The following is an 18,207-nucleotide window of genomic DNA, read 5'->3' as shown; positions in this document are numbered from 1 at the left end:
TGTGCTGACGGAAGCGAGTTCCGAATGAAAGTGAATTACATGATGTATTCGCGTATATATTCTTGGTCTGACTGGAGGAGGACTCATTGATCGCTCACTCTCGACGCGACGGCTAATTACGAAAATTTGAATTTGTTTATTTTATTTATGCGTTTTTTTATTTCTCTTGCCCAAATGCGGCACACTAGCACTGACTGAAAATTACTGCTTTATTAGAAAATAACTATGATGGTATTGATTTCTGATCTCTTTAAAATTACTATGATTGTATTGATTTTGAATTTCTGATCGTCACATATATCAGATAAGAATTAAATTTATTACGCTTTTAACAAGTTTTATCTCACAGTAATAATTTCCGACATCAAACAAGTTGATATGTATTAAGATTTTTGTATATATAATAAAATAAAAGCGTAATTTTAATACATATATATTTATATAAGATTAGAATCACAATATCATACAGTATACCTAAATAAGTACATTTATATTAATGGCTTATAGCTTTTATTGATTTTATGTAATGCAGCATAATTATTAGTAGAACACGCAACACACGAATAGTATTGAAATTCTAAAAATTTATACACACCATAACATGAATTATTGTACAGCGTAAATAAAAATATGCTTTAAGCATGCTAAAATTTATTCATATTCAGCGATATTCTTTATGAACTTTTTCATTTCGTATCTTTCTCCGTCTCGTATATCTTGCACGTTTAAAACTTTCCTTTTGCGTGTGTTGTCAACTTTTTCCTTATTGACGTCTTTCTTTTGTACACCAAGCATTCTCAATATGCACATTGTAAACCTTTCCAAGATGAAATATACGATTTCTATGGCGCTCAAAAAACTGCACCCCAAAAATAATCCAGCAGCTCCGCCGAAAGAAACTGCAATATAAATAATATATTATTATTATTTATATTGCAGTTTCTACATTGTATTTTTATAAATATATACCTACTAAATCTTCGAAGTAGAATAAAATTTGTCGACGATATCGTGAGCGTGGAGGAAGAATGCCAACTTTTAACGAAGAACGTGCTGCGAATGGACCAGCCCTAAAAATCGTAATTTTATTTTTTTGTAAATTAATTTAATTTTATATAGAATTAGTCACTGATCGTTATATTCTACAAACTCATGCAAAATTCGTTTTACAAATTATTTACATAAAATTAAACTATAATAAGCAACCTCTCTTATTTTTTAATATATTAAAAAATATATAATACCATTTAGATTCTGTTTGCGTCGTTAGCTCATAAGTAGCATCCACACATTGAGGCATACATTTACATCCAATCAATTTGATCAACTTCGATTTATGCTCCGCCAAACATGCCATTCCAGTAACGTTGCAAATCTTTCCTTCTAAAAATACAAAACACATTAATTTGTCAATATTATACTGATAAAATATAATAAACAAAACCTTCTTGTAAATAAAAAAACGGCCGACAACCGCACAGCTTTAAAGCTAGTTTATTTCGACACTCTCTTCGACAAACACCGCCACTATAATCCTAAAAGTAAATTATGACATGAAGTAATCTATTACATACTTATTATTATTATAAATTTATAATCACTCGTTGCTTATTTGAAGCTGGTTCCGTATGAAACCGACATTTTCGCTGATCTATAGCCAAAGTTCTAACGTCTTCGGAAGCTTTAGTCTCCACGACTTTCCAGTTGGTATTCAAGTCTTGTCCAGGACAAGCTGAAGTCAGTTTGTTAGTGGACATGTCTACTATCTCAAACGGAGAATGAACATAGTACTAAAATAAGTATGTAAAATATATATTTATTTTACATTTAAATATAATATACGTTTATAAACTCACATCAGTACAAGTGTTTTGCACTTCAATTCTCAAATAGCAAGGATGAGTTACGTATTGACATGTTATCGGCTTTGAAGAAGGTTGATAATTTAAAGCTGAAAGTAATCTAATTTTTTGCTTTATTTTAATTAATTACGTCACCATTTTAATAATATATATTGATATATACATGCATATATATGGTTCTAAAGTCATTTACTTATTTTAAAATAAATTATCAACGTTATTAGATGAGAACTTGAGCACATGCGTCTCTGCAAAGCATATCTAAAATTATTGAAGTTAGAAAAACAGTACTGACCAAAGATATATAAACTAATTTTCGCATCTTAGACTCAAACTAAGAAAATCAAAATGATAAGTATGTATAAGTATCACAAACACACATCTCAAATCTAAAATAGACAAGGAACTGTTGTTTTTCGTATATTTTAAATGATTTTAAATATCATATAAAAGCCTACATAAACGAACTACAGAGCCAACTATTTCAATCTCGAATTTTAATAGGGAATCACGATTCTTTTGACCAGGCATTCTTCAATTGCTTTTACAAATCGACAGCAATTCCACACTTGCTTTCCCAAAATTTTACCAGAGGGTTCGCATTCGCAGTGAATATTTTCTAACATTTTCATAAAAAAAAAAAAAAAAAAAAAAAAAAAAAAAAAAAAAAAAAAAAAAAAAAAGCATCCCTGATACTAATCCATTGTGAGAAGTAGAAAAAATAACCAAACATAACAAAGCCTGACCTAACCAAACAATTTGTCATAAATAAAATCCTTGTTCCTAAAATATGTCCATGGGGGTTTTGACAATCTGTACAATTAATTAAGAGGGCATTCTAACGACCATTTTGAACAAATAAAAAGAGAAACCAAGTTCTCTCGAAAGTAAAGCCTAACAACGGAAGAGAGATCTCGGGACTAAACAGTTCGTTAGCACCGGAAAAACACTCTTTATTTAAAAAGGATCGCGATAGACAATTTGTACAAATACCCTCAAGCAATCAAAACCTTATAAAGGCGTTTGGCTCTGTCCAATAGTTTGCCAGTGTATAATTGATAACAGCAAAAATAATAACGTCGATTCTTCAGTTTTTAAAACGATTTCTCCATAAAAAAAATATTATATTAACTTAAGAACCATTATATTATAATACATACGTAATTGCTTGATTCTTTGATACAACCGAATTAATAGTATAGCATAATCCTAATTCGGTAAGAACGTTCACGAAGGTTACGTTAATTTTAGAATCAAACCATGTAGCAGTGTGTCGAAAGGAAGACCCTATCTGAGTTTTTATAATACTTGATTAAAATAAAAAATATTTAAATTAAAATAAATATTGATATGTAATAATAAACCTCAGTAGCAAGATTCAGCAGATCAATCTTATCCAAGTTTGGATTTCCAGAGAAGTTCTTAAATCCGTCTAAATTGTCTATGGAAACATTCATCACAGTTTCGACGAATCTCATGTAGAAACTAATACATTAAAATTATTATTTTTCCTATATGTACATATATGTTAATACAAATTTATACTTGAATTTTTCGTCTCCTTCTTTCACATTCCAAGTATTTCCTATATACGTTAAAGCGGCGCCTTGTATAAATTTAACGACGCTGCATCCAGTCAAAGACGGAAAAGTATTGTTCCAAGTTCTGTAGTCTTTTTCCAATGAAACGACTGTCGGACTCGCTACATATCTTTGCCATTGTTCTAAGCAAAGTTGGAGAGCTCCGAGAGCAGCAAGAATGGTAGCTGCTGCCCAACCGATTCTGCACAAAACAATTTTTTTAATCAAATAAAAAGTTAATATAAATATATAAAGGGTGTTTTAAATAGGTGAGCGCAAAAAAAATATCTCTTCTCAGAAGTAAAAAATCCAAAAATCAAAAGCAATAAAATCGTGTCGCAGCGGGAACGTCATTACCGAGCGTTCCCATTGCGACGGCGCCGACACGATTTTATTGCTTTTGACGTAAATTTTTGACTTCTGAGAAATGAAAATTGTTTTTGTGCCCTTCTATTGACTGATATTTTGTATAAAACATAATTGCTTATATTTGAACTATTTTATGTGTTCTCGCGTCTATATTCCATTAAAATATATTGTAATAGAAAACATACTTTTCCAAAATGTGGCGATTGGGTGCGACAATGTGATTAAAGCCATGTATACTCGTCTCATTACAGAAATCTTTTAAGATCTTCAAACTAAACCAAGACTTCCACTTGCTCTTATTTTTAACATCTTCTTCGATATCTTTAAACCAAAACTCATCTAAAATACTTCGCTTTTTGTTATAATCCTCGGATAAAGGCAGCGATTTCATTTTCTATTTGATTTTTTAAAATCACTAGTTATTTGCATTAAAGTATCTTTTAATGAATGACTTATATCGTGGAAAGCCACACTATACTGAATTTAAAATCCTGATTATATTCATATGAAGTTAGCATGCTACTAGTTCGTGTCAGCGTGTTTAATTAAACGTAGTAGTGAAAGATAATCATAATATGTATATAAAATAACTAGCAGTATGTCCCTCACTACCGTGAGGTACCGCAGCTAGAGAGTGTACGAATACCGGACCCTCAACTTTAAAATGTTATTTTAAATTCGTTCTGATTTTTTTTATTAATATTTATTGTAAATCTAAGCGCTATAGTGTTAAAAGTAAAATTTAAATGATAATGTACACTACACTGTACATTTTATTATTTAGTGGATGGGTTCCTTTTAAAATATTGAAATATAATGATTGCCCAAAACTTAGGAGCAAATCTAAATTTCTTCGCCACCGTTAAATTTCTGCACGTGCGATAGATATACGTTTGATACGTATAAGATACGTAAAAGTAAAATTTTGAGGTCAATAAAATAAATAAAACTCGCTAATAAAACATAATAGTATATTAAAAAAAATAAACATTACAATGCATTGTAAAAAAATAATAAAAACGAAAAATGTCTAATATTTAGACAACATGAAATAAAAAATAAAAACAAATAATTACAAGAAATGTAATCGAAGAAAAACGTACAATCTTTATTGAAATGTAACTTATATTTATTAAAAATATTCAAAAACATAAAAATGCGCATTAATAACGCAATTATAAATTCGACGCAATAATGAATTTGAAATAAAGCATTAAAAAAAGATTACCAAAAGCAATAGAAAAATTAAACCTACCCACATTTGTAAACAATATTATAACATTGTAATAGTACTAAAATTAAATACTACATTATTATTATCATTGTAAATGGTTTCTTATTAATTATACGAAAGCATTATTAGAAAACATCATGATATTAATAAAACCTTACAAATTAACAATAAATTCAATAATGCTTTAGTTTAGCAACTTATAAAATAAAGAAAATATTATAAATATCATAAATGATTCATAAATATTTATAATATTATAAATGATTACTCAACCTATTGTATATACATATATTGGATTAATATACATAGTAAAAATTCATTAAAAATGATTTTTGCGAACTTTGTTAATTGCATGTTATATTTACAGGCGATATACACAACAAAAGTGGAATAAAATATTATTTAAAATTATAATTAAGATAATATAGGTTCTCAAAACCTTTAATAACGCAAACAAAAATGTGTTACTTTTTATCAAACAATATTAAAATCGAGTAATGTTCCATTTGGATGCTTTTGATTCTAAATTTTAATATTAAATATCAATTATATTATTACCATTTTTACAATAATCCAGAAATATGTGTTAAAACTTTATTATAATTCTTCATTATCAAATTTAAAAAACACAAACATGAATGATTAAAAAAATGTCACAGAAATCATATTATCATTCTCTGCATTCCGATAATGAAATAAGAAGGATCTTTTTGCTTAAAATATAAATGAATGATAGTGTTAATGTACGCTTATATTGAAAATATCACTATAATTTAAACGGTAGAAAATACTGTTACACGCATGTTGATTGTTGTTGCATTACAAATCAACACTGTAATAATACTTTCATTTGAATGTTGTATATGTAGGTATTACATATAATTCCAATATATAATAATAAGATGAAATTTTCTGTATATAAAAATACATAAACACTATATTATAAAGATAAATACACATGAAAAATATTTAACATAATATGTAAAACATATTATGAATATCAAATGTATATTATTTTATACAGTTTTAATATTACTTTAAATATATTAGAGCGTTCTAATATAAGAAGCAACTATGGAGCTCTTAAGATACATTAATTTACTGAAAATGATATTAGTATTTCCATATTTTTTAAAGCATGGAATGGATTTTATAATATGAATGACAACTTTTAAAGATTGATTTCTAATACGATTAAAACAGGAGCATCGAAAAATACAAACCGTATTAATATTACTATTCTTCGTTGAACCAAATATCCATCTTTTGATTATCGATCTCTCTCGGAGATAGACCGATGCGTCTCTTTCCGTTAGGGACTCTGAGAGCTCTCAAATGTCCTATTCCTGATATGAAATCTAAAACAAAAATGTTACATACAATACAAAATATCCTATAGAATAATTTGAAAATATGTATTTAAACGGGTTTTGTGAATCTGATTATCTATAATCTTACCTAAACTTATCAGAAATTACAATCTTTAGTATTTAAATCGTTTTAAAACAGACGCACTGGTAAATAACGTACTTTACCTGCAAATTTCAATGAAAGATTGTAATTATATTCAATACTGATCAAAATCTATATTTTATAATATGTTGCGTCATTTTTATTGAATATATACATATAATGGATGCTCCAAAAGTAAATAAGCGATACTTTATTGTGAATCTAAGGAGTGTAATATAGTTGTTATAAAGGACTAGGTATCGTTTTAGTTTTATTTTTGGGCCATCTTATATATTTAACTTACCAGATCCCTTTTCCGGGCAGTATTTAATAGTGTGAGCATTATCTCCCGTAGCTCCGCAGCAAGGGCAAGTGAAGGCTCTCAAAACCGGACACACGACTCTTCCAAGCTGGTCCTTCAGCTCGTGCGATCTGTAAAAGTTGACTTGCTCGCCGTTATTACGGCAAAAGACGCACTCTTGAAAACCATCGACCTGGAAAGTAAACCATTAGTACAGCTTAATACAATTGTAATAACAATCAAACTTACCATGAATCCTGCCTTCTTCTGACGGAGCTGTTGCAATCTTTGCAATTGATAATTAATACCGCCGATCGGAGCAGTTATGTTGTTCGATCGTGGATATTGTCCGGGATTCAACTGCCAAATGTTATCGACGCCTATGAAACGTTATAAAGATGTTCAACAATACGAAACTAAATATATGATAATATAAAATGAATAAATAATTACTGTTGGTCGGAGGTGGACTAATCGGAGAATAATCTCGACGTATAAACGGCCATTCTTGACGTAAACCAGGTTTGTCGACTAATAACTTCCTCAAGCCGGCGCCGAATTGTTGTTGCAAATCGACTATGTCCATGTTGTTGAATTGAGAGTTTAACGGATTGAGTGAAGGATTAGATGAAGACGACGACGTCGATACAGATCCTCCGACGTCTAAAAATGATCCAGTCATAAATTTGTATTAAAAAAAGAATATGTGCTGATAATTCACCTTTCGATATGAAATCAGATGCTCCAGGTATAGCGATCGGTGGACAAACTCCACATAGACTACACGGAGTAGGAGTCGGTTGAGTAGGTTGGCTCACAGGAACCGTTTGCGAGTTCGGAGTGGCTAGACATCCTTGGCTTGTCGAAACGGCTCTGGAGCTGGCGAGCGAAGACGTATCGGAATCGCGGCCATTCGCTCTAAATTCAGCCATAACATCCTCATATTTGTTGGCGCTAGTTGTTCGCGACGGCTCTGAAGAATTGTTACAATAATGATTAAACGAATTGTGACAATAATCATATAGTATAAAAATATGTGGCTGCTTATATACAATATTAAATTTAATGGATTAGATAATGTACGTTTTCTGAGTAAAATTAATATATTGATGATTTACCAATGGCCTGCATCCATGAAGCGGTGGACATTATTTCATAGAAGAGGTGAAGTCAATGAGAGTAACGGTTACAAACTGGCTATGAGGAACCGCAACAATACTTTTATATACAGCCAATATTGCTATAACGAAAAATTGTAGTATTTTTTTTAATATATGTACGTACTATATTATTAAATAATATTCATTTATTATGTTAATTGTTAAATAAATTTAGTTGAATTAAGTAAATTTAAATTTTGTTTTGATTGATTCATTTAACAGTATTTTTTAATATTATGTTATATTTGCACATAGTATATAGAAAAACCATTTCTTAAATAATGAAAATATTAGAAAAGGTTATTAATAAAAAAAAACACATACAAATCGCTATTTAAACGCTAATTCTCACCGTCGTCCTTCACAACTAAACTTTATAGCAGCCTCCCTATTTCTTAGAGCAGACAAATTTTCGGATAGCGAACATAAAGTTAAGAAATTTAAAAATATCAAAGAACTATTAATATTAAATGGCTTCGCAAATATTTATAGTAAAAAACAGATAAAAATGAAAATTTTAATTGTATATCACATATACCATACGTTCGAGATATATCGGTAAAGATAGAGCGAGTACTTTCCAAAGAGGGTGTTAGAACTATTTATAAATTTATAATAAAATAGGAACCATTCTACAGAATAGAAAAGACAACATTTATAATAAATCAGAAGGAGTATACCAAATGTATTGTAGCAATTGTGATAAAATTTACATTGTTCAGACAAACCATAGGATTTCACATAGAAAAATAGAACACAAAAACGCTATAAAATGCTTTGATGAAAAATCAACTTTGCCTTTTGAGTGAAAGATTATTTTAACCAAATTAATGCTCCTGGAAAACAAGCTTTTCTTTATTGTATTTGTTCTTTTTAGATTTTGAAGGAAGCTTGGTACAATGATTTTTATAGGATTGAAACTATTATTTTGCAAACTATACTTTTGCATATTAAATATTTCTTTCTTTGAAAAAATCTATGGATTTACCAATGTATTTACATGGTTACCTACTACATATTTAACCAAAACTTTCCTACAAACCAAACACATTTTTTTCCAAGCAATTTATCATAATACTTACGAATCTTAAAGATAAATCGTATTTTATTACTTTAGGAATTATATTTCCTTGTTCTATTCACACTATCTTGTATCAGCATTAGTTGCTTCATTATTAGTGGATTTTCTTTTGGTAACCAGTTAAAATATTATCTGTTCATTTGAAAATATTAGGATTAAATTTATAATAAAGGATTAAAGGTTAAACCTTTCACACCCCTTTTATAACTTGCGCCCTCCCAGTTTGGAAGCTGCTGCATTAAACAATAAAACTTTAAAAATTTATGCAAAAACTAATATTTTTCAGCATCTCTGAAGTAAACCAACCCAAATTTTGTATACACTGAAGAAATATATATACAGTAAACCCCCCAATAAAAAGGTAAATTGGGGACGTGCAATTTGGGTGCCCATTACTTTATGTGTGAGCGAGCCAAAGGGAGGATATCTCACCGCACACACCTGATTCGTATGTATGTATTACAAAAAATTGTATTAGTATATTCCTCAACTACATGCACCCAAATAGCACGTTCCCAATTTACCGTGTTATTGGGGGTCTACTGTATGTATATATATAGATTTGAAAAAATCATTGAATATTTTACTATGCAACTGAATACAAAAATAAATATTATATTTTATGAAACTTGTAGAATTGATTTAAACTTTAATGCAACTTTAAATTATACTCCCTGATTTAGATTTTTAATTACACGGTAAAAACAAATTATTTAATATAACAAATCTGGCCTAACGCTTTTTTAAATAATAATTTAAAAATGATATGATCAGTAGATATAATATAAAAAAACTAGTAATGAATCGATAACATTTTATAATTTAATATATTTATAATATTACATCAATTTATAAAATACTTTATCTGAATACATTTTCAATAAATAAAATCTGTCATAACTTTAAACAGTAGTACAATAAATATATATTTTTACATAAAATAATATTTGGTATTTTTTAAGTACAATTTGCATTTTTTTAATAAAATATTAATACAATTACAATTATTAGTACATAGTTTTCACAACACCGAACACAATTTATATACATATGTATTATGACTTTAAAAATAAGCAATATTTTGGTATAAATGCAGTTTTTCTCAGAGATCTGTTTTAAACCTTTAAGATTTATGGCTAGTAATTTAATATTAAAAATCAAGGATTGACACTTGGGTTATTTATTTAATTTGCATATAATATATTCTCTTCATTCTCAAGTTAAATCCAGATGTTTAGTGATTTAACATTAAATTACATTAATTAAGCTAGACATATTAAAATATATATTATCCAAAATAATGAAGTCAATTACGTTATATATAAATATTAAAATACCTTTTTAATCTTTTAACTCAATACTGTTATTAAAAGAAAAATCCTACTAACTGTAAGGTTTTTCTTTTAATACTGATATTTATTAATACGGAATGTATAATTTATATTAACAAAATGGCACTATTGAACATTACAATTAAATTTCAATTAACATGACATTGGAATGATATGGTAATAAATAGATCAAGTCTTTTTTTTATATACATTAACCGTTATTTTGCAACATTTATCATAAAATTTAAGTAAATTTGAAGATACATATAAAAATATTCAATATTTATGTTTTAATCGGTTAATGATATCCAGTCAGTTTCAAGATTACATGCATATGTTGAATGTATTTCATATTAAATCCATTTTACCGGTTCCTTAATTTGGGTTTGTGTTTTTAATGCCTCGTCTTCTTGTGAACTGTGTTGATCTGTTTCTTCTATCAACACATCAGATAGAGGTTGCAGTGATGGAGAGAAATACTTTTCGGGTCTTCGTTTTTTGCTGTTATCAACGCTCATTATGCTCTTGAAACTGTTGAAGTAGGTGTATGGTTTATGGCAATGGTGAGAATCGAGCGAGGGAAAATGCTGCCTGTAGCATCCGTAACTAATAACCAGTCCGAGGAAAGAACCAACGGTTACATCTGTGAAATAGCAAAAATATTTAATGAATATAATAGTATTACGATAATGGTTCATATGAAGTAGATTTTTACCTTGCCAGTGATGATGATAGTCACAAGTTCTACTCAACGCCACTAAGGTAGCAACGATTAATGGAGCTAAGCTTAGTAGCAATCTCCAAGCAGAGCCGCGACGAGAAGACCATACGTGCAATTTGCCCATCAACCACCAAGACATTGTAGCGAGAGAGCTGAATGATACTGAAAAACGTTTAATATATATTAAAATTAATTATTAGCATGCAGGTGACAAATTTGGAACAAATTATTTATATTATGTATGTATATTCAATTATAGACGTATAATTTTATGTTTTAATAACTGGTATGGGGTACAAAGTAAGCCAAAATTAGATTTTCATTTTGAGCATATTTATCTATAAATAACCTTCCCCGACGATATTATCAGAGGAAGAGCGGTCCTGTGTATCGTCCGGCACGTGCCAATTAATCAGCGAGTGTTCGATAAGTTACCACGCAAAATAATACAATTTTTTTATAATATTTTATATTGATATAAAGTTACAAATGTAAATCAATTATTAAGTGTAAACACAGTAGTTATTTTTAATCTCAAAACTTTTATTATTTCTTAATATATTTTAATTTTTTTTGCCTTTTATTCATTGGGAAATCTTTATAGATTACAATAAATATCAGATAGGCATTATTAATATTTAACAAATGGTTGAAATAACAAGAATATTGGGGTACAGATGTACCCCACTTAGTCTCGTGTAGGTGATTTGAACCGAATATCTCAAAATTTTATTCTAGAACCGCAAGGCAATATATTTTTTTTTAACTGTAATTGCTTTCTGAATGCATCTCTACAACCTAAAAAGAAGTGGAATAGAATCGCCAAATAATCCACTAGGGTGGGATTATTATTTTTATAAAGCAATATTAAATATATCTAAGCAATCTGTTAAATAAAGTAACAGAAAAAGGAATTATCATGATAGTTATACAACTATCACTACAAAGATGTTACTTGAAGAAGAAATACCTCAGTGCTTAAAGATATTTAGTTTAGTTTTGTGGTTTATCTAAGATTCTGGAAATAAAAATTTGGATGGTGTGAGAAGTATATTATATTTTTTAAGATATAGTTGGCGGAAATAATTATTCGGCATGATGCGAAATATATTAATAGCACACGTTAATATAATAGAACAATATACACTATCTGCAAATGCTGGCAAATGAATTCAACTATTACTTTCTAGAATGCGAATAAACTGAAACGGTGCGTGAAGTATCGTTTTGGGGTAAATTCCTGATGAAATCCTTGAAGACGTCGTCGAATTGCAACTGCAAGGATAAGTTTGAATCCAACGGCAAACAAATCTTCGAGTAATCAGGTGCGTAATGTGAGATACTTTCCCTGTCGCTCGCTCGCGTGTTAAGTGACAAGAGTGAGTGGAAGATAATGTGTTACATGCATTCCGCACGCCCTTATCTCTCACTCACTCTCATCACTTAACACGCGAGCGAGCGAAAGGAAAAGTATCTCACCATACGCTCTAACAAGTAATCCTCTTTTCAATGACAATTTTGTGTGAACCGATTCTCTGCTGTCCATAATATAATAATAAAAACAAGCAGCGAAACCACTTAAATGCAAACGACATAAGCGTAGATGTGAGCGACACAATGGCAAGGATTTCACAGCTAGTAAAGCAAATGTAAACTTATAAATCTTACTGATTTTTAAGCTTCATATTTAAATTTCTATTGAGTTAATGTAATTTAAGTTATTTATATTAAAATTATTTGGTTTATATGTGGCGATTTTTTTTTGTCAACTGGTCCGCAATCAATAAAAGGTTAAAAATAACTGTACTCCTCACTAACACCAACCAGCAGTGCGAGTGAACAGTTGTTTAGCTCAGCTGTCTAACAGTGCTAATCAACTTTTTTTCTAAAAGTATGCATACAGGTGTATCTGCTCAGGGAAAATGTAAAAAAATATTTTTTTCATACAATACATACATATAATATTTAATGTTTTTGAAGCAGGGACGTCATTTGATATTTGATTTCATGCTCTCTCTTTCTCGCTTATTCACATATATGTGAAAGAGCGAGTGAGATATACAGCACATGCATGTCATAAATTATAATTAACGAGTCTGTGTTTTATTTTTTAACAGGTATTAAAAACATTTGGAAACATTATTTTAGTTGTATTTAATTACGCCAGCTATATTTTTCAGTTATTTTTAAATTATTTAATTTATGTTTAACTTTTCAAAATGATAATAGATTGAGAGTGATAGTGAAATAATTGCACCTAATTGAAGAATTAGCAGCTCTACCGATTCTGACAGTAAATTCATTGATAACAATGTAATCTCAAGTGATAGTGATAATTCTTTATATGACTTTGATACTAGCGAACCCGAAATCGAAGAAGCATTTACAGAAGTATTTTCGAATCAAGATATTACTACTATTCCTCATCTACCACTTTTTGAAGAACTTCCAGGTCCAAAACATCCACTACCGACTGACGCATTGCCAATAGCATGCATTCATTTTTTTTTACAAATGAATTATATCAGTTAATTGTCATTGAAAGTAGTCAATATGCTCAACTATTATCTACCAATTCTAAATTATTATCTACCAATTCAAGAGGCAAAAAGCAATGACGTTCGACAACAGTAAGAGAAATTAAAGCTTTTGTAGTTGTATAATAATAGAAATGGGATTAGCCATAAGACAAAATATTTTACTTTACTGGTGTACAAATTTGGTGTGTTTTATTTTATTTTATTATGTTTTGAAATGTAATATAAGTTTTTTATTATTCGAATTGATCATACTATTCGAATATTAAATAAAAAATAGATGAAATGTTCAAATATGCGAATATATTCCTAATTTTTTTCTCAGTTTTTACTGATAGTAATTTATTAAAATATTAAATAGATGACAAAATGTTGGCATTTATTTATAAAATTTCTTAGTCACTTATATATCGGTTCATGTTACACGATAATACAATTCTAGGTATGCGATTTGTGATTATTTGTCGGTCAACTATTAACAAATAGATAATAAATGTATACAAAAAGACAGATTTTTTGAAACAAAAGAAATGCACATAAAGGACCTTGGATTTTGGAGCGACACTCGGGTATATAAAGAGAAAAAAACGACTAGCTGTACTGCTCAAGATTTTTTAAATTTCATTCGAGATAGCATAAACGAATATTCAATCAATTATTTGAATATTAATATATTGAAAATCAGGCGAATAATTCGAATAATCGAATATTCGATTGAGAATCCTAGTTGTGGACAAACCATTAATAATTTATCACAAGCAATTAAATCTAATACTCACTACTGCTATGTCCGCTGGGAAATGATTTTCTTCCTTCGATAACATCAGCTATTGGACCTGTACATTGCATTTCAGAATTCATCTCCCCATCAGGAAAACATCTCCAGAAAAAATCAGGACGAGGTCGGCCTTAAATATTATTTCAAAAAAACTTTTATAATAATTTAAAAAAAGATAATATAACATCATATTCGTTTTTATGAATATATCTTTATTTTTGTTAATATATTAATTATAAGTAATAAATAATATTTTATGATTAAGCATTAGAGAAAAATAATAACTCACCTACAATAAGTTTGATCATATTCGTCAAAATACCGTTAATTCCCATTGAGAGCGTCACTGCCAAAATAGTCTGAAATGATAATAAATAATAGAATCAGTACTTTTTTAATCATTTAGTAATTACGACGAAATGTTACCTGTATAAAATCTTCTTTATCTCTTTTACATATGAGATGAATTAATGCCAAAGTGAACGGAGTTATGATTACTAAACACCAAAGATTGATATTCGAAACGTATGACTCTCTACGAGGATTTCTGTAAAGCCACATTTCATCTGGATGTATGTGTCGATTAAACGCAGACATTTTTTCTGTTTGCCTGAAACGTAATAGCAAATTTAAACATGCGTAATGAAATAATATTTAAAAAAAACATATGAACAACATTTTGTATAAATAAAAAAAAATTACAATGTACGTGTATCGTTAATATTAAGTGTTATAGTCAATAAGTGATTTAAACGAAACAGTAATACTAAATGCAAAGCGTAATTAGGCTCTTAAAGATAAAATGTTAGTAGCATATGTCAAATAGAATTGTATTTAGTGTCGATTGGTTTCGATCAGTTAGACTTACAGGAATGCCGCTATCAGCAAAAGTCGCGGTAATAACTCTCTAATGAACAGTACTAATTTTGTATTGAAGAAAGGTCGCGACATTGCACACCACATAGCAACGTCAGCCATTCAAATCTGACAGCGGCGGGCTAGACAGTGTTACCATCGTTAAAAAAATTGGTCATAACAATGAATTAGGTTGGCAGTAAAAATTATTTTTCAATTCATAATAATTATATAATTGTAGTGATTTGCATTAAAAAATATTTTCAAGAATTCAATATGTATATATAATAAAAAATATTTTTATAAAATTAATTTATAGTTAATAATATAGGGGAGTTTTAATTTGGGCTTCGACCTGGAACTGAACCAAAAACCAGAAACCGAAAAAATAGTTATTTTTTCGGAAATGAATCGAAAAAAATATCGGTTTATTTCGGTTCAATACATGTTCCAATAAAATAAAATTACAAAATTTAAATAAAATCTTTGCAGAAATTGTATACAATGAATTATCTAATAGGGGGACAGAGTTATTAAAAAGTAATAGTATTCTAGGAGCAGTTTATATCCGCACTATCAAATTTTACTTCAGACGTCACAAAAAGTGTGAGTTATGTAACATTATAAAAATATTTGGAACAAATTACAAATTACTTCTAGTTTTCAGGCAAAAAAGGCAAACATATATACATTGAAGACAATGTAATAAAAAGTATGTATAGTAAAGTTCGTCTTTGAATATATAGTTATAGTTTAAATATGTATGTATCTTAGTTATATTCATATAATACAACTTTTTATATCGTTGCCCTAGAAATTGGCAGCGAAACATTACGTAAAAAAAGTATTTGTGTTAAGATTTAAACTATTTAATAATATATGTTTTTATTTGATGTTCCACGGCGAAAGCTCCACAGACTTTTGGCCCAACGACAATACATCCACGACAAAAGATCTAGCTGACCATTAATCTACACGACATTACGGCCATAAACAAAATATTCAAAATGAATTTTTTAAGAGAGAGCGTTGAAGAAATCGTGGAGCTTTTGTCGTGACACGTTTATTAGCTATTGTCATTGGTCAAATCATTGTTTTTCCTTTTCATTAAAAATATTTGGGACATAGCAAAAATATAGTGACTGCGTTAAATAAATAAAAACTACAATGTCCACCTTTCTAGAAAAATCGTTAAAATCAACATAAAAAAATAAAGACAATTATCTTAAAATAAATACAAAATTTCTTTTTAAGAAATCGTTTCTCAATTAAACGTAGCAAAATAAACAGACTCCTTAATTTAGAAAAGCTTTTCGTCGTTTCATCGTCGTTTTGCAAAAAATACATTACAAATAAAACATATTAATAAAATGATATTTAAACAAATATGCGTAAGCGAATTTAATCCTTGGTTACGCATTCAAGATTGATGTTACTACAAGACATTCATCATCTTGGTCTTCAACAATTAATTTACGTCCGAAAGGGAATCTCTTGAATAATTTGGTCAGCAGATATGCAAGGTAATGTGATTAATTACACTATAGCTTTGCAATATTACAACCCCCAGATTACACATTTATGACTAAATGTACACACATTTCTAAAATGTCTGATATATGCATACGTTTTTCCTGTGTCGTTCGTTTTAATTGTTGCGTTTATGTTCACTTCTCGGTCGCCACATTTTCATAGGGGGTGTTTGGTGAAACGTTTTTACCATTTCGTCGCAATCTCTCTCGTAATTGCACGTGTATGTATATGTGCTGTACGTTGTACACCAAATGGGTAGAATGTATATTTCTTGCAAGTCCGACTCAGGTGTGAACTTCCCAACGTTTACATTATAATCATTAAAAGGTGTAATTAATTACGCTCATCTAGCGGTTAATGCTGCTCGCAACATTAGTTTCTTTATATATTGCTTAAATAAATCATATAACGTTCTTGGAAAAAAGTTTCCATATTTATCTAATAACTTGTTCGGAACAAATTTTACGGGGTCGATGTAAATTTTGCAATGTACCATCGCCTTAGCGAACTTTGCCTAACTGTGTCCATAATTAATAGGTCGTTTAATAGAAAAATAGGTGCAATTACTTAAATTGATTAATTATTAAAACATAAACCAGTTAATCCTTATATTATTAGAGATTTTTAAACTTGAAACTACGCCTTTCCTTCAAGTAGCGAGTATGTAATGTGAATTATACATGTTATGACGCCACATTCCCTGAATTTATGGATTTTGACCAAATATATGCTATATTATATATAATTAAGGACTAGAAAATGTTGAATACATATTTCGTTAATGCAAAATAAGCTAAATTATTTTATTTGATTGTCATAGCTGGACAAGGAGTTTGAACAGTACCCAGTGAGACACCGTTGGTCAAAATGTATCTGAGAGATACACTTTGTATTTTGTATTATAAAAGAATCAATATGAACGTGATCGACCAGTCGATCTCGAGCTATGACCCGATCGATCGCAACACACTGTATGGACATATTCGGAATCGGTTTTGAAGCCGAAGAGGACTTTGCAGCCAGACGCTGGAAAAGCTGGTAACACTTATAAACACATATAAATTATCACGTATATTGAGAAATGTAGATGCCGCTATCAGGATGTGGAGTTGAAATGGCAGATCTTGGAATTCGGAGAGTCATTGTTGGCGTGTTGTATTATTGTCGGCTGTGATTTTAGTGGAGCAGCTGGGATATGTAATCATGATGCTCTCTGGACAATCTGTTTTTTTTTCAATAATATAAATAATTTTGCAGACATACTAATAATATATAATATACATGTTACTGGTTTATAACCATTTCCATGTTTACAGTTAGTTATTAGCTAAATTTAATAAAAAAAATAAGAATAGAAAACAAAACGTTTGTGGTTATAATTTATTATAACCACAGACTATTATTATTAATTGT

General features: G+C 29.3%; 3 protein-coding genes across 4 annotated transcripts; all 3 read right to left on the bottom strand.

Moving 5' to 3' along the window:
- Positions 1-651: 651 nt before the first annotated feature.
- Positions 652-4,202, bottom strand: LOC148237940 (uncharacterized). Its single transcript, XM_088181373.1, has 8 exons — positions 3,997-4,202; positions 3,408-3,644; positions 3,227-3,347; positions 1,602-1,790; positions 1,445-1,535; positions 1,245-1,383; positions 970-1,070; positions 652-899 (listed from the first exon to the last, which is right to left on the bottom strand). The coding sequence occupies exons 1-8, from the start codon at positions 4,200-4,202 to the stop codon at positions 652-654; spliced, it is 1,332 nt and encodes a 443-aa protein (XP_088037499.1).
- A 1,073-nt stretch (positions 4,203-5,275) lies between these two features.
- LOC148237939 (uncharacterized) lies at positions 5,276-8,055 on the bottom strand. 2 transcript variants are annotated; one of them, XM_088205790.1, is made up of 7 exons: positions 7,917-8,055; positions 7,520-7,771; positions 7,252-7,461; positions 7,048-7,178; positions 6,802-6,991; positions 6,504-6,580; positions 6,271-6,403 (listed from the first exon to the last, which is right to left on the bottom strand). In XM_088205790.1, exons 1-6 carry the CDS (start codon positions 7,945-7,947, stop codon positions 6,546-6,548), a joined length of 849 nt encoding a protein of 282 aa, XP_088061916.1. In that variant the 5' UTR covers positions 7,948-8,055; the 3' UTR covers positions 6,271-6,403; positions 6,504-6,545. The 2 variants fall into 2 exon arrangements, with proteins under 2 accessions (XP_088061915.1, XP_088061916.1); XM_088205789.1 differs by lacking the exon at positions 6,504-6,580 and having other exon boundaries at positions 5,276-6,403.
- A 1,784-nt stretch (positions 8,056-9,839) lies between these two features.
- On the bottom strand, positions 9,840-15,423 carry LOC148237938 (phospholipid phosphatase 5). The gene is made up of 6 exons (XM_088181435.1): positions 15,275-15,423; positions 14,833-15,016; positions 14,696-14,765; positions 14,408-14,536; positions 11,086-11,253; positions 9,840-11,013 (listed from the first exon to the last, which is right to left on the bottom strand). Exons 1-6 carry the CDS (start codon positions 15,382-15,384, stop codon positions 10,724-10,726), a joined length of 951 nt encoding a protein of 316 aa, XP_088037561.1. The 5' UTR covers positions 15,385-15,423; the 3' UTR covers positions 9,840-10,723.
- Between the last annotated feature and the right edge of the window lie 2,784 nt (positions 15,424-18,207).

The sequence above is a fragment of the Plectrocnemia conspersa genome, unplaced genomic scaffold (genome assembly GCF_051122295.1).
Source record: "Plectrocnemia conspersa isolate PC_06_02 unplaced genomic scaffold, ASM5112229v1 ptg000002l, whole genome shotgun sequence".
Lineage (NCBI taxonomy): Eukaryota > Metazoa > Arthropoda > Insecta > Trichoptera > Polycentropodidae > Plectrocnemia > Plectrocnemia conspersa.
Note: the sequence above shows the minus strand (reverse complement) of the source record. Positions and strands in the feature narration are given on the sequence as shown.